At 36.0% G+C, this 17,388-nt stretch overlaps 1 protein-coding gene across 4 annotated transcripts in view; it reads left to right on the top strand.

The window, feature by feature from the left end:
- Positions 1 to 17,388, top strand: part of BRWD3 (bromodomain and WD repeat domain containing 3) — a 56,369-nt gene that overhangs the window by 28,268 nt on the left and 10,713 nt on the right. For 3 of the 4 annotated variants that reach the window (XM_031594332.2, XM_031594330.2, XM_090150233.1), the window contains exons 13-35: positions 1,172 to 1,276; positions 2,715 to 2,868; positions 3,365 to 3,499; positions 4,288 to 4,416; positions 4,814 to 5,039; positions 5,651 to 5,821; positions 7,616 to 7,799; positions 8,274 to 8,367; positions 9,018 to 9,167; positions 9,794 to 9,870; positions 10,776 to 10,953; positions 11,279 to 11,395; positions 11,694 to 11,801; positions 12,936 to 13,060; positions 13,278 to 13,360; positions 13,883 to 13,994; positions 14,295 to 14,356; positions 14,447 to 14,602; positions 14,880 to 15,000; positions 15,762 to 15,887; positions 15,988 to 16,069; positions 16,541 to 16,597; positions 17,110 to 17,253. In XM_031594332.2, the coding sequence (XP_031450192.1) occupies positions 1,172 to 1,276; positions 2,715 to 2,868; positions 3,365 to 3,499; positions 4,288 to 4,416; positions 4,814 to 5,039; positions 5,651 to 5,821; positions 7,616 to 7,799; positions 8,274 to 8,367; positions 9,018 to 9,167; positions 9,794 to 9,870; positions 10,776 to 10,953; positions 11,279 to 11,395; positions 11,694 to 11,801; positions 12,936 to 13,060; positions 13,278 to 13,360; positions 13,883 to 13,994; positions 14,295 to 14,356; positions 14,447 to 14,602; positions 14,880 to 15,000; positions 15,762 to 15,887; positions 15,988 to 16,069; positions 16,541 to 16,597; positions 17,110 to 17,253 (2,896 nt within the window). The remainder of the gene's footprint in view (positions 1 to 1,171; positions 1,277 to 2,714; positions 2,869 to 3,364; positions 3,500 to 4,287; positions 4,417 to 4,813; positions 5,040 to 5,650; positions 5,822 to 7,615; positions 7,800 to 8,273; positions 8,368 to 9,017; positions 9,168 to 9,793; positions 9,871 to 10,775; positions 10,954 to 11,278; positions 11,396 to 11,693; positions 11,802 to 12,935; positions 13,061 to 13,277; positions 13,361 to 13,882; positions 13,995 to 14,294; positions 14,357 to 14,446; positions 14,603 to 14,879; positions 15,001 to 15,761; positions 15,888 to 15,987; positions 16,070 to 16,540; positions 16,598 to 17,109; positions 17,254 to 17,388) is intronic. The other variant, XM_031594331.2, reaches the window with a different exon arrangement.

Genomic DNA, 17,388 nt, shown 5'->3' with positions numbered 1-17,388 from the left:
AGTCCCACTGAGGGTATTAAGTCAGGTAGTCACTGAAAATTATACTCATATGCTAAATGGAAAAGTTATGACCATGTTTTTACTTTATATTAAAAAAATAACAAAGCAGGAAAGCTTGTCATGTGTGTTTTTAAACACTTTTTCATCATCATGAAAAATTTCAGGTCAAGAAATGCGAGAAGGTGAACCAATCATTGTTTCTGTATGTAAATGTAGTACATTTTTAAAGGTGTTTGCTTTCCTGAGAAAGAATGTTATTTGGGGAGCTTTTTTCAAAATTCTCAACAAAAATGACTTCTGTAATATTGATGGTCGAAGCTTTATGATATAGTTTTGTATTCAGCTTCACAGACAGGGCTACTACTTTTATTCAGCATGGGTATTTCCCTTCTCTGTCTTCACCTTTTCCCTAAGTTAATGTATTATAATTTATGCTAGACTCTTGGCATGTAATTTCTTTTTCTTTGCTTCCACTATGAACTGCTCAAGGGATTTGCTGATGTCATTTAAAAGGGAATGTGCAGCTTGTATGAATTACGACATTGAAGTCATTCCAAGGCCATCTGCTAGCTATAACCAAATGTAATTAATGTTGTGAGATATAAACTGTTTTCTGCTGTACAAAATCTGATATGAAAATTGTAACCTCACTATCTTTTAATTATATTCTCTAGATCAGAGATGCGCAAACAATATAAAGAATAAGTGTTGAAAAAGTATTAAATACATTCTAGCTTCTGTACTGATTTGAGCACACGTGCTCTTGGCTTGCCAAATTTTGTAGCTGCTTTTTATTGTGTGGTAACAGTTCATGGACATTTTATGACAGATTAAACGTGCCTGTTTGTAGGCATATAGGGAGTAAGGCAAGAGTATACACACACGTATGCATCTCCAAGTGTTTTACCTGTATACATGTACGTGTGTACATATTTGGTGCAGAGGGAAACACAGTCCTCTGCCAAACTCCTAAACATTCTTGCCAAGGGTTTAGTATGCTCTGAGCATGCTGCTGCTGAGGATAGAAAGCTCCACAGTGAAGCTACCGAACAGTGAGCATGTAAGAAGGGCATATGGGTGTTAGACAGAAGCAGCAGTGACTTAATGCTTATTCAGAATTTCATGATTGTTTTTGTTTGTTTGTTTTTTGTTTTTCAACTTCACCCCATAGTTTAAGGTTTGTCAGTGGAAGCAGAGATGGAACGGCAAGAGTATGGCAATATCATCAGCAAGAATGGAAGAGTGTAGTCCTGGATATGGCGACTAAAATGACAGGGTAAAGCAAACTAAACAAAGCATGCTGCTTACCATTGTGTACATAAAAACCAAAATCTTCCATGGAATTTAAAACTATTTACTTAAAATTAAGTTAACTAAAAATGCATGTTTGTGGTATAGTGAAAATGCCATGGCCCTGTCTGTTAATTAGCCCCCAGAAGAAAACAGTAATAGTAGTTCCTGACCGTAGTGGATACTTAGTATTTTATTGATGAGGTAAGAATGTCAAATAGAGTTCATCTCATAGAAGGAGATTTTTAGTAGTACCTCATTGATCCTATGCAGACCTGTATGTTTTTAAAATAAGTGTGTGTGTGTGTGTGTGTGTGTGTGTGTTGAAGACAACTCGTGTTTTCTCTCACCTCTCAAAAAAGTTCTACTATTTACTGCCATAGTTTCCTCAGGTCATTTATATTCATTTTATGTCATGCATACTGTTTTATTTTTGTACCTACGGGATAGAGTTTAAATTATAATGAATTAATTGAGTTTAAAACATAAAAAGAGCACAGTATATAATACGATTGTGAATCTGGACATTTGGCAGTTTCTAATGTTGTGCAGCCATTGTTACAAATAGCAGGCAGTTTCTTCTGTGATTTCAGTTACTATTCAGATAAACAAATTTAGGCCACTGATGTTTATTTTACTCACTTGAGGACAAGTGACAGTAGGCAGAAGGTTGATGAGAGTTTTGACATGGTTCTTTTCTGTAACAACCTTCTTCCCTGTGTAAACACACTCTGTAAACATACTTTCAGGTTTCTTATTTTAATCCAAGACCTGAGTTGCTTTGCAGAATTTCTTGTAGTATAGAAATGTATATCCAGAGCAATTATTAACATTGCATTTTTCCCTATGCTTTCAGGTAAGAGATGAGTTGTGTTCATTTTGTTGTCAGGTTTATTTAGAATTTTGAATTTTTCTGTTTGAGGTCCTCACGTGACTTCTGAAGACTTGTAGCTGAATATGTACAATATCAAAAATCAGTGAAGGGAAAATCCATTTGGCAGTTTTTCTTCTGCATTCTTTGTATTTCAAATGATTACATTTTTAATAACCTAGCTGGTGAAGTCTGAATCTGATTTATTTAGGAAGCTTTTGCTCACTACAGAGTTTACTTGTGTTGATGACCAATAAGAAGAAATGTCTTGTAGAAAAGGACTTAATGAAAGGAGTTGTGGTAGGTGAGGATGGTCACTGAAGAACAGAAGGGGAACTTGTTCTTTTTAAGGAGAGAGAACTATAAATCTTAATGGTACTGAGCATTTTCTGTATCTGTTTTTTGCTACTGCAGAAGCTCCCTTTCGTTCTCCTTCATTAACCAGTAGTTGTGGCCACCATGTTCTCCCTAACTTCACATTGAGTTAGTGCTGTTAAATGTTTCTATATGCAGTTACTGATTTATTTCTTCTTTAAATTATGAATTTTCTTAGAAACAATGTAGCATCTGGGGAGGACAAGGTGACTAAACTGAAGGTTACGATGGTGGCTTGGGATAGATATGATGCCACTGTCATCACTGCAGTCAACAATTTCCTTCTCAAAGTGTGGAACTCATCCACAGGGCAGCTTCTTCATAGTTTATCTGTGAGTAAAGTTTGAGTGAATAATCCCTATTTGTTATAAATGAACTCTAAAAGTGATTTGAGGCTGAGCTGCAACCTCATGCCTCCTGTTAAGCAGTGTTTTATCCTGAAATATACTGGCTGTCTTGTGCTTTTTGGGAGGATGTGTATCATGAGGAGAGGAGCTGATGACCAAAGTGCTGCTAGACCCTGCTGATGGCTGACAAGGGAACCTATTTGGAGGTCACAGCTTCTGTCCTGACTTAAGGGCTGCAGCTGTCCTCAATACTGATTTCTGCTTCCTCTCCCCTCTCCTCCTTTTGTGCTGAGCTACAGTCTGAAGCAGAAAGTATGATAATGCCAAGCCTCTGACAAAATGTCAGCTAAGTATAGATGCAGTTCTAGTTTAAGATCTAGTAAACTGAGCTGTTTTAGATAACCTCACACTAAATACTGGTGTATTCAGAGATATTATGTGGAAAAACATGACTCTTTTTTTTACCCTGGTTTCGCTGTAGGGTCATGATGATGAAGTTTTTGTTCTGGAGGCCCATCCATTTGACCAAAGGATTGTACTTTCCGCGGGTCACGATGGAAATATTTTCATTTGGGATATAGACAAAGGAACAAAAATTCGTAATTACTTTAACATGGTAAGAATAATCAGGGAAGGAGTTTTTGTTTTTCACATTTATGTAAAACTGGTCTTGAGGCAAGAGTGGATTTCATCATGTACTTGCTGTGAGCAACGTTATAACAAGATTAGTGGAAAGTTCCTGTATATTTAACAGAAAGCACTATACTCTTCAGAAAGCAACACCTAAATATGTTTACTGTGTGTGTAAGTGTAGCAGCAAGTCTTTCATGGGATCTGTTAGGTCAGAATATTATTCATTTATATAGGTATACTATGCAAAAGATAGTAGTCATTCCCAAGGCAGAGCAATGAAACCCAGTAAGTTTCTGTGTTGTAACACAATGCTGTGGTCTGGGAAACAGTATGGTTGTCCTGTGTGGCATCTATCTAAATCCATGCAGTGTCAGGTTTGTTGGTCTGATTCCACTGCTGAGCAAATGCAGCTGTGCTGTTTCAGGGCCTGAGCTAATTTCATGGCACCTGAGGCTGTGAAACCTGCTGGTATGGAGCTACTGTGTGTATGAGTTCTTTGCCACATGCTTGCTCTGTATGTTCCACTAAATAAAATTTAGACTTCTTGTTTCAGAACATACATTAAAAGTTGCATTGAAATTTCAGGGCAAAGAAGTAATTTGACTTTATTGGTCAGTGATACTTTAATAGTTGAGTAGAAAAGTAAAAGCAAGCGTTGAGCGAGTTGGGAGTGTTCACAGAATTAGGATTTAGTACTTGATGGAGCACAAGTGAAATTTTCTTTTCATAGAGAATACGTGATTTTGAAAGGGATGCTCTGTTTGTATACAGATTGAGGGCCAAGGCCATGGAGCTGTTTTTGATTGCAAGTTTTCACCAGATGGACAGCATTTTGCCTGCACAGACTCTCATGGACATCTGCTGCTATTTGGTTTTGGATGCAGTAAATATTATGAAAAGGTGAGTTGAGTGAATTTTAAACTCATCTCTCTTGACCTCATTTTGTCTAAGGAGCAGTTGTGTTAGTTTGTTGTCTCCCCCATGCCCTGGACTAAATACTAATTAAATAAGGGAGCGGTTGTTGTTCATCTAAATCAGAAAGATGTAGATGAGAATTGCTAGACAAGGGAGCAAGACTATCTTCTTTCAATTCACCTTGGCATAATTTACTATTGAATATTTGCATCAAGTCTTGATAATAAAACACACTTGTGGTAGGCGTCTGTTCTCTGTCATAACATTTCTTCTGTTGATTCTAAGTGTAGGAGTTGTGGTATGTGGGTATGGGAGCCATTCCAAAGCTTCACGACAGCTGCAAATGGCCATTTATTTATTTACTAAATTGCTTTTCTTGCAGATTCCAGATCAGATGTTCTTCCATACAGATTACCGACCACTGATCCGTGATGCAAATAACTATGTTTTGGACGAACAGACTCAGCAGGCTCCACATCTTATGCCTCCTCCATTTCTGGTGGATGTTGATGGAAATCCTCATCCCACGAGATTCCAGCGGCTGGTACCAGGGAGAGAAAATTGCAAGGATGAGCAACTTATTCCTCAGCTGGGTTATGTAGCTAATGGTATGCTGTCTAAGTCATGCATAATACATGTATTGCACAGTATTGAGCACCAGTTTAGCAGGATGGTACTGTAAAGATTAATTCTGTTTCTTCTGAAACAAGTGGTTTAAAATCGTCTAGGGGTAGAATAACAAACGGAGTACCTTCATGGCATAAAGGAATTGTATGGGATTAACTAGATTGGAGATAAGACAAGGAGACTTCAGTATTCCAAAATCTGTGGACCTCTACATACATTTATGGCAGAATGCTTTAACTGTCGTCCTGTTGTTCTTGATGTGACTATGTATGTGAGTAAGGAAGTAGGAAAGTAAGACAGGCTTTGAAAAATGCTAATCTCTGATAGAGGTCTTCCACTGTCACCTACTGAAGTATAAATTCTTCCTGTTATTACCAAGTGCTTATTTTTATTTTATGTGCAAGTCTGTAAATATAGGTTTTTCTTGTAGATAATCTTTTAAACTTTGCTTCCATTCTGAGAGCAGAAGGATGGCCTGTAATGAGATATTTTGCAGGGCAGACAGCACAACTTAAAATTTGATTGTTTCTATAGTGTTTATAAATCAGAAATTAAGCATTTTGTAAGCAGTCATGACCCTGTTCTTGTTAAGGTGATGGTGAAGTAGTTGAACAAGTCATTGGACAGCAAACTAATGACCAAGATGAGAGTATCCTTGATGGGATGATCAGAGAGCTACAAAGGGAGCAGGATCTGAGACTAATCAATGAAGGAGAAACTCTTCCAAACCCTCCACTCAATAGATCTCACTCTGTTAATGGAGGTAAGCAATCCCCTCTTTACCTCTGTCATTTCTTTAGGTAAAGAACAGTAAGGTGCTAATCAAAATGTGTTCAAGTTTGTGTTTTAGGACAGTGTCTTTGAGGACACTTTCTCTTGTTCTTACACATTTTATTAACCTGTCTGGGGGCACTTGCTAATATTAATTCAAAGGAATTAAATGTTGAAGGTGCAGTCGATCACTTACTAACTGGACATTATCTGATTACTTAGAACTGTTAATGTGCTAATTCTATTATAAATCGTTTCTAAAGATAAAGTTCCCCATATTGTCTCGATGTCACTTAATCACTATGGAGATTATACTTTCTAACTGAATAATGTCAAGTTAACAGCATGTAATTAGAGAATGCCAATGGAATACAATGTTGTGACAGCCTAATGGCTTCCTTGTGCAGCATAAATGCTAAAGCTGAGCATCAGTGTTTATAAAATAAACATGTCTGCTCTGTCTTAATGTTTCCTGAAAACCTTGAGATTGTTCTCCTGGTGAGTGTTCTGCTATTGTGACTGTATTTTTAATATGCAAAGTGATTAAAAATTTAAAACAAACTCAGTCAGATATGAACGGCTGACTGTGAAGCAGCTGATTGAGTGCAGTTGTCATAACAGAACAGATGCTGTGGACTTCTGCTGCAAATCATCCTGAGCTTTTAAAAAATTTACATCACTAATAGATTAATTTTAGGTTAAATGACTGATTATACTTTTGTATTAGAGTTTCCTAGCAAATCTTAAATTGCTAGATTTAGAGTTTAAATTCAAGAAGGAATAGGAAAAATATTACTGGAAACTGCATAAAACAGACTTTTGCTTTGATCTGGATTGGTGTTGTCATGAATGTGGCCTAGAAAGCAGCTTCAATTCACAGGAAGTCCTTTCTGCTTCTTATGATGTGTAATCCCTGTCCTCAGTTGTATTGGCAAAATATGTACAAATGCCCCTGTATTTGTGTGAGAGAGAATTTCTGTATGTGAGAGAGTAGAAATGAATGTAGTTACTTTCCAGAACTTGCACAGTCAATGTTTTTCCCACATGAACTGACCCATTTGTGTGAGTCAGTTAGAATATACATGAAATATGGATATTTTAATAGCTGAATATCTCTATGTAGGGTAGTACAATTGTAAATTCAGTTTTTTCATGCTGTTAGCCATATTTAAGCATGTACAAATTGTCGATGCTTTCCCAAATAATGAGATAAATTAAGGCAGTGACAGCAGCAATTCTGATTTTGTCAGCGTTATTTTCTCATTTTGCTACCGTGAAGTTTCAGTCTCTGTTTTCTTCTGAATGTGTAGCACTGCACTGTTGTGCCACCTGATAAAAAGTGTGCCTGTGCACACAAGGTAAACATCACAAATACAGGTACAGGCACAAGAGACATGTTAAACCTTGTAGCAATCTGTTAGTTTAGGTGATGATCTTCTCTTTTGTTCTACCATAGAATTTAAGACTTGTGACTTAAAAGCCTTTAAACAGAAGACAGTGTTTTGATTTGAGGGTCACTTAAGTGCCTTTACAGTTTTTCTTATAGTTATGTTCTCTGCTTGCCATAGACAACTCTAAGGTATTGCAAGCCACAGTGATATTACTAAAACAAATACATCTGCAGTAGTCTATGGCCATATGTAAAAAACTTTCATCTGAAGCAAAAGACAAAGCCACCTGACATCTAATTAGTGTTCCAAAAAGACGTTTTGCAATCTTTAAGCTTCAAATTCTGGGTTTTATTCATTGGTCATAGAAGTGAAGACAAATCTTTTTATCCCCTCAGCTCTTCGAAGTCCAGCCTTGGAAATTGCATCTCCACCGAATGTTGGTCTCCGGAGAAGCGGTCAGATTGAAGGGGTCCGGCAAATGCATCACAATGCTCCCCGAAGTCAAATGGCAACAGAGAGAGATCTCATGGCATGGAGCAGAAGAGTAGTAGTGAATGAGCTTCCTCCAGGCATCAGCAAGTAAGAAGCCAAATGAGATAGGAAAAGAAGATTAAATTTTACGATGTTTAGTGATTCTTCCATACACCTAGTGTAGGCTTTAAAAAATGATTTTTGAGAAATAATTTCGTTTTTGGGGGGATTTGTTTGGAAATTCAGATAGTAGGATCAGAGCGGTAGCTTCTGCTGAAGGTTTAAGAATAGTAATTCCTTCTCAATTAAGTCTTTTTTCAGTGGTTCAAAATACACATTTTTCTTTTTATTTTCAGTTTTCTGATTCTTCTGTCTTCCTGAAGCTTTGTTTAAAGACAGACAAACCCCACACTAATTGTAATACATTTCAGTTTCCTTGGAGTGAAGTTTATGTGAATGCTGTTTGGAGGGCCTGTGCTCAGATTTCTTGTGGCAAGAGACACAAAAGTATTTTAATTTATAGAGACTGTTGAATATATAGTGATACAGTGAATAAAACGGATGTTTCCTGTGTGTAATTAGGGTCCAGGAAGAATGTCGAGCTGCTAAAGGTGAAATTGAAATTGGATTATACACTGTTGAAAAGAAGAGAAAGCCATCCCATACCTTACAACGGGTGAGTTAATTCACCAGAAGTGAGAACCTGGGTATCAAACAGCTCTGAGAACTCAGCTGAAAAATAAAATGAAAGGAAATGATTTAGAAGATCAATAGTGCTAATTGTTACTTTGGTTCTCCTACTTTTCTCTGTAACTGTAACTTATCTGTTTTTATACTGTAGCGTGCAAAAAACAATGGTAAATTTTTGCCCATGAGGCTTCAGTTGTAGGATGATTCTGGGAAAGCAAAAGAGCAGTGTTGTGGTAAATGCTCAGCTTGACTTACAGAAATTAGGAGAAAGATTAGAGGTGCCACCTGTTAAGTTACCAACTTTTGTCTTATCCAGGGGCTACAGGTATTGTTTTAGAAAAACTATATTTCATCATAGAAGTCATTCTTAGAACGAAAGATACTTTAAAAAGTAGTATTGATATTAAACAAACAAAAACCATCCAACTAAAAAAAATACCCAAACCAACATACACTGAAATGAGCAACCACGAGTCTATAAAAGATGTCTTTTCAATTCTAATTCTAGGTTTTCTGGTTGGCATTTGTAGATGGGATAGAACTTATAGTCACTTTAAAAAGACATCTTTTAACTCCATAATTCATTATTAAATATGTACTTGTTTTCTTTTTCTCTCTCCTCTCATGTGATAAAAGAATGATTACCAGTCAGGAAGTGGAAGATCTTTGAGAAGGAACCAGCGCAAACGCCAGCATGCATACCAGACCCGCTCCACAATAGAGCACAGTCAGCAAGGAGCAAATCAAAACTCACGTGCACAGGAAGAGTCGGACAGCTCCTCAGAGGTCTGATATGTCAATGATTCCTCCAAATGTTCCTGGTTCACAGATATCTGTTTTGGCAACAGATGTACTGAGAACACTGTCACTGCGAGGGCTCAAAAATTTCTCCACTTAAAAAATAACACTCAAACTGTTGAATCCTCTGGATTTGTGGTGTCACTGTAGCATGTTAATCTTAGAGAGAGGAGGATCATTTACCTCCGTGCTAGTATGATATTCAAAACTCAAAACTTGCTTAAAACAGGTTGTGTATTTTTGGAAATCTGAAATATTTTCAAGTAATTTTAACTGGATTGGGTTAAACCACTTACAGTTTTGGACATTCACATACTGCACATATATTCTAGGTCAGATTCAGTACTTTTAATTTCATCTGCATCTGTAGACTGTTGTTGAAAGAGATGTTGGTATTAATCATTGATATGACAATAGAAGAACTTAAAATATACCAGATTAAATATAACTTTTTCTCAGTAGAGAGACATGCAGAGTAAAAAAGAGACTGAGAATTGTGAATCCACTGAATAACAACAAAGCTTTCCTCAGGTGAAACAGACCACGTAACTTGTAAATAAAAATGGTACATGTAAAACTTTGGCTCAAAGCGAAACCTTTTGTTTTTAATACAGGAAGATGAGACAGTTGGCACAAGTGATGCATCTGTGGATGATCCTGTGGCAACATGGCAAAGTGACAGCAGCTCCAGGTACATTTATTAGCCTCTTTATTATATTAAGTAATTTGAGTAAGATAAGTAAGACATTTGTTTTGATATTATGAAACTATGATTGCAAGTTCAGGAAGAACTTGTAAAGATACTGGTTTGTTGATATCCTATGACAGATTGAAGTGAACTGTCGTAGACTAAAGTAGTTTAAAATGTTAACAACAAAAAATTCCAGAGTCTTATCAAGTAAATGCTTGAGTATATTTGAGTGATTTTAATATGATGAGAAAGCTTTTGCAGAGTGCCTCCTTTCCTAATCCCACTTAAAGCATTTCCTTTTTATTTTTGGAATTGAAGAACAATTTTGAAAGAATTGCTGCTATGAAAATCCCCATTTAAACTAATAACTTATTGAAAAATTGATGCCATGTAGTAGTATCTAGTAGAAATATTGATAGAAATGCATGCATATCTTCTGTTCGTGTTTCAGTTAATTTTTTCATTGTCAATATGTCTTGGTGTATGAGTTCCACAGTCTGTTTTCTTAATGCTGTGCTTTTATGACTGAAAGGGACGTGAGTTAATACAGATACTGTGAGTCTTATTTGGGTATTAAAATTGGAAATATATTTTTAAGAATGCTCTGATTATCTGATTATTTTCATGCAATTAAATCAGTTCTTAAAAAGTCAGTCTATGAATCAATGAGCTAATTAGTATGAAAATAAGTAGCAAACAGAATTCCTAGATTTACCAGGAATTTTCAGTTGTTAAAATAATTTGCTAAGATATCACGTAACTATTCTTTAAGAAAATGGAAATGTGCCCTAATCCTGACATCTGTTTCACATAACCAGAAAAACAGGTTGAAGGATTGGACCTTTCATTCCATTGTGTGAAAACTGAAGTGCTGTTTTTTTCTTACAATTTTATATTATCTACAGTGATTCATCAAGTGAATATTCTGACTGGACAGCAGATGCTGGAATTAATCTCCAGCCTCCAAAGAGACAAACGAGGCAGGCAGCTCGGAAAATCTGTAGTAGTTCTGAAGATGAAAATTTGAAGGGAACAAAAGGAGTGGAGCAAAAACGAAGGAAACTAAAGCAACCTAGAAAAAAGGTTGGCATTTTTAATTTATGAAGGCCTTTTTGACTTCATAAATACACATGTATTTTTTAACTGTTTGTGTTTTTTTCCTAATAATTGTTAAAGAAGACCAACAGTGTATTTTTAAAGAAACCTAGTCCATCTGTGAACATCTTAATCTTCTGTTTTATTGATAATGAACATTTCTTACCACCCATGGGTTAGTTGAGATTTTTGGAAGGTTCCAGCATTTGCTTTGCCCTTATATATAGTTATCTTTAGATCATGCTTTATAATCTATTATTGTATACTCTGCCACAGTAATTGCAGCTTGTGCTTTAAATTTAATATATTTAAGAAACCAAGTGGACTGCTTTCAATGGAAGGGGAGCCCAGTGAGGAGTGGCTGGCCCCGCAGTGGATCTTGGATACCATACCCCGCCGCTCACCTTTTGTCCCTCAAATGGGAGATGAGGTAATTCCAACTGTAGCCATCTTTAAATTCCTGTCTAGGCTGATGAACTTTTGTTTGGTTGGCACTATTAAATCTAGCTTTCAGTGACTCATGGTCAAGATAGCTGACTTAGGGAACCAGATGTTTACAGATAACTGTCGTATGTCCCCTTATACGCGCATGCAATTTCTGAATAGAAAGAAGAATTGTTTGTGCATTTTCAAACAAACCTCTGTGCTTTGTAATGATCTCAGTTTTGAACAGGAATAAAACAATCAGTAAAATAAAATAAACTTTTTTTTTTAAATTCTCATTTAAGATCATATACTTCAGGCAAGGCCATGAAGCTTACGTGCGGGCAGTAAGGAAAGCAAAAATTTACAGTATTAACATGCAAAAACAACCATGGAACAAAATGGAACTCAGGGTAAGTTTAATAGGTACTTCAAAGTGCTGAATGCCTCTATAGTGTTAACTTGGCATTATGAGCCAAAATGAAAGAGTGTTGGACTAGATGATTGCCAGAGGTCCCTTTTGCATTTTTTTTTCTCCTTCTTAACTCTCATTCAAGCAATATCCACCCCACAAAAGATGCTTATAGTTCTATCAGTGCTCTGCAATGACCTGAACATATAGGTGGTATCATTGTTTTAAATGTGATTGCAACAAGTAAGTAAAGAACTTAATGCATGCATAGGCTTCCTTGAACAAGATGTAGTTAAACATAATTGTGTATGGTAATTCTTGGAAGAGCTCGACATTATATTGCAACATGTTTTAACAGAATAAAAGTATTATAGATTGTTTGGCCAGATTTTATACTTCCATAGTTCTTCTATTTTTTCTTAACCATTTTACTTTGAGTTACTGAGTCCAGTGACACCAAATGCTCAGTATTTTCACATTGTGTTTTGCTTTATTTAGATTTCAATATCAAGCAAAGAGCATATATAAGTGCTAATATTCATATACATATGAAAAGAATTGCTTTACTGGAAATATATCCTGATATTAGTGCTAGGTACTAAGTGATTTCCACCTGTAATCTTCAAAGACATCACTAGGATACCTTTCAAAGAATAAGGAAATGCTATTTCACTTAGGATACACATCTAACACCTGCTCATGGTTGATAAGATGTGATTGTACAGTGCTAATATTGAATTTCCACTTCAGAAGGAAGAGTTTCGTTTTTCTTCCCCTGTATGTTGCTATACAAGGGTGAGAGGCCTTGGCTTTAGTCAGGAATAACCCTTGGTGCCATCAGTGTGGTTGAAACAGAAAGTGGTGTGCCTTAAAGTCTTCTCATAAAAATTAAATAAGTTGTGGGCATCTTGCTCAGTGCCTCGGTGTATTTGTTGAACATCTTTTATTTTTAGTTTTCCTTTTAAGGATGCTGTGATTAATTTTTAGTTTTAGTAAAGAAAACTTCTATGGGTGAAATTACCTGGGCTGCAAAGTGGAAACATTTATTTGTTGTTTATAGATCTAGTACTTTAATGTGGATGTTTCTATTGTAAACATATTAAAATAATATTGTTCTGTGCATGTTGATTAATAGGAACAAGAATTTGTGAAGACTGTAGGAATTAAATATGAAGTTGGGCCCCCTACACTTTGCTGCTTGAAGCTTGCATTCCTAGATCCAATCACAGGCAAAATGACAGGAGAATCATTTTCCATTAAGTGAGTAACTGAAATTCTGATGGTGTTCTTTAAGAAATTTTATTGAGGTGTAGAAGCTTCCCCCATTTTTTTTTTTTCTTCTCTTTCAAGACATGATGGCATGAATTCATTATGCCAAACGTGAGAAGAAAATGCATGAATTTTTTTGTTTGGAGACTGTATTGTACGTATGGTACAATGCTTGTGGCTAACAGAAGAATTTTTCTATTTCACGAAGGTATCATGATATGCCAGATGTTATTGACTTCCTTGTGCTGCATCAGTTTTATAATGAAGCCAAAGAGAGGAACTGGCAAATAGGTAACAACTTCCATATGCTTTGCTGAGTTTCTTTGCTTGCTCAATAGGCTAAAATTTGGTGGTTGTGTTCTTTTGAATTTCTGTGAATATCATATATTTCAGACATTGAAATGGAAGAAGTGCTCACATCACAGCAAATTCTAATGTTTAGGTATACAAATTCTTTTTCAAACAGTGTTTATCCTAATGTAAAATAATTTTAATGTATACTCTATTAGTAGCTTTACTTTGTGGTGAAGATTCTAGAAGATTCTAAGTTTTATTTTGTAATTAATTTACAAATCTTTTTTTGTAACTCTCTGATATTCCTATAGCACTCCCACAGCCTGACTTCTTAGAACAAGGCTTGTGATTTGTGGGGAAGTGTTTGTAAGATGATGTGCAGCATCTTTATAACACAGTGAAAAAAGGCCATGTCACACTTGTTTCCAATGATCACTATAGTATCATTATTTGATGTTTATTACAATTCCTGTAACAGAAAAGAGAAATGATAAACTGCAAAAATCCTTTTCCTTATAGGGGATAGATTTCGCAGTATAATAGATGATGCTTGGTGGTTTGGAACTGTGGAGAGTCAGCAGCCTTTTCAGGCAGAATACCCTGATAGCTCCTTTCAGTGCTACTCTGTTCAGTAAGTACTTACATAGGTGCCATGGTTGATATGCTCAGTGTATACTTCAGGAACATGGATCCTTTTTTGCCATTTAAATACATAGTAAGCTGCTTTGTTTTCATGTATTTAACGATGATCTTATTCCTAAAGCAACTCTTCTAGCATAAATAGCATTACTGTGAATGCATGGGAGGAAAAATATTTGTTGTTATATTAAGCCAGATGAAAAATTAAATTTATTAATTTATGTATTTAATGTACATTACAATTATGCTTTAATTTATGTATTTGAATGTATTTTATTTTTGTTTTTAAAAGCTGGGACAATAATGAAAGAGAGAAAATGAGTCCATGGGACATGGAGCCAATTCCAGAAGGAAGTAAGTGTGTTTTGAATTCACATTCATATGTAAAGAAAATAGTTTTGTGTCATTGCCAGTGCTTACTGTTGTTGAATTCTTCATATTTAGCTGCTTATCCAGAGGAGGTTGGTGCTGGAGTTCCTGTGACTCCAGATGAGCTGACAGCTCTTCTCTACAAACCCCAGGAAGGAGAATGGGGGGCCCATTCCAGAGATGAAGAATGTGAACGAGTAATTCGGGGGATTGAGCAACTTCTTTCTCTTGGTATGTTTGGAGAGGAAAAGGTGGAAGTTTTAAGGACGTCAGCGTGGCTGCACATGACTGAATGGTAGATAAGGTGGAGTGCTGGGAATTGGCATGAAGTATTTCAGATGTTTTCAGCTAAGTAATTGAAAAGAGTCTGTTAAATGTCATGTGGTGGCCATGTATTATTTTTGCTAAATTCTTAGAAAGGAAACAACAGAAACTATTATAAGGCATCTATACTTTCCTGCTTGTATTATCTGAGGCATCTGAATTACTTTGACCTTTTGTCTTTCAGACATTTCTAATCCCTTTGCTGTTCCAGTGGACCTTAGTGCCTATCCCATGTATTGCACTGTAGTTGCTTATCCAACTGACCTCACCACAATCAGGAGGAGACTTGAAAACAGGTTTTATAGGTCAGTTTGTTTTCTACTTGTTTGTAATCTACATTTTCTGTGGACTATTTGAGCAAAATATGTTTAGGTAAATAACATGCAATGCTATTTAGGCAATGTTTGGTAAACTGAAAGCTTAAAATGAGATTCTATTTGACTTTGTAGAAAGTAAGTCTTTACTATATGATCATTTCTTTTGGCCTTGCTGTTAAGGCAAAAACTGATATGTCTGGATCTGGAGTGTCCTTTTTGTTACACATTCAGAGTCCCTGGATGCATTGTAGGTAGACTATATTTGATCTGTACTTTTGCTGCCTTTGAACCAGATACTTTTCTAGTGCTGTGGTTGCTAGAATTGGGCTAAATAGTGCTTTAAACTGAAAGTCTTAGTTTTTCCAGTTAACATGGTTATAGCTAATATCTTTTTCTATAATACTCTTTTCCCTGGGGGACCACTTTATCTGCAAGGTTTTCTCTAACTGGGAGGGGACAGCAATCTTCTTCAGTAGGTTTGTCTCCTCTTTTCCTTCCATTCATTGCTGATTTGAAGAGAGGTATCTTTCCTCCAAAGTCACCTCAACTTGCTCACTTAATGGGGCAGTAAGCAGTGTCTGAACAGAAACCACTTTCCTCTGTCTCTGACAACCTGTTTCTTATGTACTTGAATTACTCAATTTTTTTCTTCTTATTATTATTTTTAACTCAGTAAATCTACTGAAATCAGAAGGTGAATGGTGTACCCCTTCTGTTCCATCCTTTTCATTTTTGTTGTTTTTGTTCAGGAGAATCTCTGCACTGATGTGGGAGGTACGATACATTGAACACAATGCCAGGACTTTCAATGAGCCAGACAGTCCTATAGTCAAAGCAGCCAAAATCGTAACAGATGTGTTACTTCGTTTCATTGGGTAGGCATTTTTTTTTTTTTTTTGCCATCTTCATAGACCTGATGTCTTGAGTTTCTAAGAAATTCACTTATGTATTTTGACTTTTCTTATTGCTCTACAGGGATCAGAGTTGTACGGATATATTAGATATATATAATAAGGTGAAAGCAGAAGACCTGAGCAGTACTGATGAAGAGGAAGAGGTAAGACCATGAAGTATGATTGTAAGAACTTACATTTTTTAAGTTCAGTCTCTGAAAAAAGTTGCAGAATTCAACGTAAGACACTACATGAAGTCAGAATAAACTCAGTACAGCTGCTCGTGGCATGAATGTTTAGGCAGAGATATATAGCTCAGCAAGGCTGAGCCTTAGCTGAATTCTCAAGGACTGAAAACAAGCCACTAATATTTCTCAGATACTTACATGTAATTTCAATGGAAGCAAATTTGGGATGGAAAAGAGATGCAGTGGCTTTTCTACATTTTTTGCTACATTCTACCCTGAAGTTACATAACTTCTGATTTAAAAATGGTTTCTGTTTTGCTCAAAACTGTCTTTTCATTTGAGTAGTTTATAATTGTATTAGCAACTATTTAGTTGTAATCCTGCTTGTTTCCATTGCTCTCTGTGCACACAAGCTTTCATGTGTGTAATCATCACCTTTTCCTTTAGGTGGCAGAAGTAGATGTAGATTCAGATGCTCCAGGAACTTCCTCTGGAAAACGACGAGTGAGTAAATCTTTCTCGTTGATTTAGTTTACAAAGACAGGTAGAACAGGTACTAAAATAGTCATTTAGTTCTGAAATAGTTTAAATCTTTCATCAGCCTATATTCTGCAGTTCAGTGTGAATTCAGTTGTATGTATGTCAGTGCTGCCAGACTAAGAATGTTGTTGCCCAGGAAAATTTAATTGCTGAAGAGTCTTGTTTGTTTGATCTGAAGGATATCTAGAACAAGTTCAGTTTGCAATCAGAATTGAGGGGAAAGTAACAATAGCAGCCTTGAATCTGAAATATTATATACTTTGTATGGATTTGAGTAATTATCTATTGCCAGAAAAAGCATATTTCTGCATTTTGCATACTGCTTATTGTTGTGCCATTAGCTATGATTTAACTTCTTACAGTTCTGCTTTTAATTATGGAAATCTATTTCAAATCAGAACACTAGTGAATTAATAGGAGCTTAAAGTGGGAATTCTGAATATTTTGAAAGATGATTAAATATCTCTGTTTCCCAGCAGGTAAGACGACGAATAAAAAGACAGCCTGTGAAAGGAAGTCCTGATGCTTGGAAAGAGCAATGCAAGCAGTTGTTAAACCTGATTTATGAAAGAGAGGACTCTGAGCCTTTCAGACAGCCAGTTGACCTCTTCTCCTACCCTGTAAGTACAACTTCCATACTCAAAGTTTTAACAAGCTGGTGTTCATCCTTTGGCAAAGTTCCATATTGAATATGTTTCTAATCTTTCCTTTTATTAGCTAGAATTGATCATGTTCAATGCACCAGTGTTTTCAGA

The sequence above is a fragment of the Phasianus colchicus genome, chromosome 14 (genome assembly GCF_987193195.1).
Source record: "Phasianus colchicus chromosome 14, bPhaCol1.hap1.1, whole genome shotgun sequence".
NCBI classification, from domain to species: Eukaryota; Metazoa; Chordata; class Aves; order Galliformes; family Phasianidae; genus Phasianus; species Phasianus colchicus.
The sequence above is the reverse complement of the archived record's forward strand: the minus strand, read 5'-3'. Positions and strand labels throughout refer to the sequence as shown.